This window comes from Corvus brachyrhynchos, unplaced genomic scaffold (assembly GCF_000691975.1).
Source record: "Corvus brachyrhynchos isolate BGI_N302 unplaced genomic scaffold, ASM69197v1 scaffold193, whole genome shotgun sequence".
Taxonomy (NCBI): Eukaryota; Metazoa; Chordata; class Aves; order Passeriformes; family Corvidae; genus Corvus; species Corvus brachyrhynchos.
In genome coordinates, this window is record NW_008237087.1 from 326,583 (window position 1) to 330,352 (window position 3,770).

The following is a 3,770-nucleotide window of genomic DNA, read 5'->3' on the forward strand; positions in this document are numbered from 1 at the left end:
CACACGCCCAGCACCGCTCCTGTGGGGTACCTGGGAGCGCTCACCTGTCCCTGCTCCCCCAGGACCCCTTGCTGGGCATGCTGGATGTTCGAGAAGAGCTGGAGAAGGAGGATGGGAAACCCGAGTGTGAGGCCGTGTATGAGACCAACTGCTACTGGGACGGCTGTGCCAAGGAATTCGACACTCAGGAGCAGCTGGTGCACGTGAGTCAGGGGCTGCCAAGGTGTTCCCACCCCAAAAGCTGCCCTCAGGCTGCCGGGCAACATCCCCCCGGATCAGCCCATGATTCCTGCTCCCAGTTCCCAACCACCTGCGCTGGGATCTCACTGTGATGCTGGAAATTCCCTCCTGGGAAGGGAGGCATGTGCATACCCCAGTTCTCCTCAGCCACTGATGCTTCCAGACTCCCTCCTTTGCTCCAGATTTCCTTCTTCCAACTCTCCTGTATCCCCCTGACCATCCTTCAGATCACCTTGACCTCTCTATCTGCTCAGTCCTCCCAGAGGATCCCTCAAACATCCCTTGTATTCTCTGTCTCCTCCAAACACCATCTGACCCATTCTCCCCCAGACTCTGGTGTCTCCACCTGCCATCCCAGTCCCTCCATGTCCCTTTCTGCCATCCCAGTCCTCTCCCAATCCCTCTACATCCCTTTCTCCCATGACATTCCCGTATCTCCCTGTCCCTTGTCCTCCTCCCCAAAGCCACCAGTGACGCTCCTCTCCCTCCTCAGCACATCAACAATGAGCACATCCATGGGGAGAAGAAGGAGTTCGTGTGCCACTGGGCAGCGTGCTCCCGGGAGCAGAGGCCCTTCAAGGCTCAGTACATGCTGGTGGTGCACATGCGGCGTCACACGGGCGAGAAACCTCACAAGTGCACGGTGCGATGCCAGAAATTCCTCAAAAATGCTCAGCAAGCTGAGAAAATGAGGAGGGACAGGGTAGAGCATGAGAGGGGGTGGTGGCAGCTGGAGGCCGCGGGGTCCGTGGTGTGGCAGAAGGGGGTGGGCAGCAGGTGGGTACAGCCGTGGGGTCGTGGAATCCTGGAATGTTTTGGGTTGGAGGGACCTTAAAGCTCGTCCCATCCCAGCCCCTGCCATGGGCAGGGACACCTTCCACTATCCCAGCTTGCTCCAAGCCCCATCCAGCCTGGCCTTGGACACTTCCAGTGATCCAGGGGCAGCCGCAGCTGCTCTGGGCACCCTGTGCCTCAGCACCCTCACAGGGAGGAATTCCTTCCCAACGTCCCATCTAACCCCAGAGTCACATTGCCCCAGTGCTGTCCTGTGCTTTGGAACGTGTTCCTGAGTTCATGTCAGGATGGGGAGCTGGGTGCTGCTGTCCATCCCAGTTTGGGGATTCCCTGTGGGGACGCTCTGAGGGGATGCCATGGGCAGGGACACAACGAGGTGGTGGCACAACACCAGGGTGAAGGGCAGGTGTGTTGGGAGGTGAGACACGTGTCCGTGCCGCAGGTGTGGGATGTGGGGTGACGTGGTCCAGGGCCTGGTGACGCTGTGTGACGTGTGCCACCCTGCTCTGCTGCAGTTCGAGGGCTGTAACAAAGCCTATTCCCGCCTGGAGAACCTCAAGACGCACCTGCGCTCACACACGGGCGAGAAACCCTACGTGTGCGAGCACGAGGGCTGCAACAAGGCCTTCTCCAACGCCTCCGACCGTGCCAAGCACCAAAACCGCACCCACTCCAACGAGGTACAGCCCCACCCAGGGCTCCCTGTGTGCTCCTGGATCAGTTCTGTCCTCTGAGAACGCCCCACATCCCTGCTTTTTGCACCTGTGTGCCCCAACTCCTTCTTTCCCTGCTCTCCTTCATCACCACCATTCCCTCTGGGATCCTTTACCCCGCTCCTGGGGAGCTCCCTCCTTCCTCTGCCTTCCTGAGCACTCCCCAGCAGCCACCGTGCCCCTTCCAAGGGGATTCACCTGCTTTAATCCCACCCTCAGCTCTCTCTGGGAGAGGGGGACTTTACTTTTGGGGAGGGGGCTCTAGTTGGAGCTGACCCCCTCCCCTGCTCCGTGGTTTTCCCGGACAGAAGCCGTACGTGTGCAAGATTCCCGGCTGCACCAAGCGCTACACGGACCCCAGCTCCCTGCGGAAGCACGTGAAGACCGTGCACGGCCCCGATGCCCACGTCACCAAGAAGCACCGAGGGGATGTGGGGCCCGGCCGGGCACTGCCCACCCCCAGTGCCCCCCCGGACATGAAACAGGAGAAGGACACCAACGGCCCCAGCGAGGCTCGGAAGGATGATGGGAAACTCCTGGTGCCTGACCTGGCCTTGGTGAGGAGCTGCGGGGATAATGGTGGAGGGAGGGAGGGGTTGGTGGTGGGGGATCATCCCCAAGTGATGAGACAAGAGAAAACAGCCTCAAGCTTAGGTTGGATATTAGGGAAATGGGGATGCTTAGGTTGGATATTAGGGAAAATTTCTTCATTCTTCATTTCTTCATCTCCACCCAAGGCAGTGGTGGAGTTACCATCCCTGGTGAAGTGCCCAAAAAACGCCGGGATGTGGCACTTGGGGACGTGGTTTAGCGGTGAACAGAGCAGCGTTGGGTTAATAGTTGGGTTGACTCAATGATCTCAGAGGCTTTTCCAATCTTCATGATGATTCCAAGCACGTCCCGGATGCCTGACCCCTTTCCCTGGCCATGCTCTGGTTCTCCCCAGAAGCCGCAGCCCAGCCCGGGCGGGCAGTCGTCGTGCAGCAGTGACCACTCGCCCCTGGGCAGCACCACCAACAACGACAGCGGTGTGGAGATGGCAGGAAACGCCGGCGGCAGCTACGAGGACCTGTCCACGCTGGAGGACGTGGTGCCCGGCGAGCCCATGGGCACCTCGGGGCTCATGGCCCTCCACAAACTGGAAAACCTCCGCATCGACAAACTGAAGCAGCTGAGGAAACCGGCGGCTTCCAAGGGCCTGAACCTGCCACCCATCCCCGGAGCCGGTGAGATCGGGGTGGGGGTGTGCGGCCTGTCCCGTGGGAAGTGTGGGGAGAGGTCTGGTTGGCAGCCAGAGATTTCCGCGCCTTCCTGGCACTAGAGGTAGACCCCAAAATCTGGGGAAACCTTAGAGCCCCTTCCAGTGCCTAAAGGGGCTCCAGGAGAGCTGGAGAGGGCCTTTGGACAAGGGCCTGGAGTGACAGGACACAGGGAATGACTTCCCATTGCCAGAGGGCAGGTTTAAAGGGGATATTGAGAGGAAGAATTCCCTGTGAGGGTGGGGAGGTCCTGGCACAGGTTGCCCAGAGAAGCTGTGGCTGCTCCATCCCTGGAAGTGTCCACGGCCAGGTTAGAGCAACCTGGAATAGTGGGAAGTGTCCCTGCCCATGGCAGGGGTGGAACTGGGTGGTCTTTATGATCCCTCCCAACCCAAACCATTCCATGAGTCAATGATTTTTCCAACCTAAATGAGCTTCTGCCCATCTTTGTTGCCACCTGCTCCCTGTCCTCGCAGGCTCTAACCATGGAAGAGCCACATCCCTGGCTCTGGACGTGGCTCCTCTCCCTGCTCTGACACCGTTGCCACGCTGTGTCCCAGGGTAACTCCTCCTTCTCTCCCTCAGGCCTGCCCGGGGAGGTGCCCGGGCTCCCAGTGCCACCCCCAGCCTCTCACCGGCGCATCGCGGAGCTGTCGGCAGCGGAACTGGGCCTGGTGGCCCTGGGCGAGCGCCGGAGCAGCGGCACCAGCACCGTCAGCTCCGCCTACACCGTCAGGCGCCGCGCCCGCCCTGGTCCGCCCCG

General features: G+C 60.5%; 1 protein-coding gene across 1 annotated transcript in view; it reads left to right on the forward strand.

Moving 5' to 3' along the window:
• Positions 1 to 3,770, forward strand: part of GLI1 (GLI family zinc finger 1) — a gene marked incomplete at its 5' end in the record, with an annotated part of 8,898 nt that overhangs the window by 2,733 nt on the left and 2,395 nt on the right. The window contains 6 exons of the mRNA XM_017728672.1: positions 63 to 203; positions 734 to 883; positions 1,551 to 1,715; positions 2,057 to 2,305; positions 2,695 to 2,974; positions 3,593 to 3,764. Of these exons, the coding sequence (XP_017584161.1) occupies positions 63 to 203; positions 734 to 883; positions 1,551 to 1,715; positions 2,057 to 2,305; positions 2,695 to 2,974; positions 3,593 to 3,764 (1,157 nt within the window). The remainder of the gene's footprint in view (positions 1 to 62; positions 204 to 733; positions 884 to 1,550; positions 1,716 to 2,056; positions 2,306 to 2,694; positions 2,975 to 3,592; positions 3,765 to 3,770) is intronic.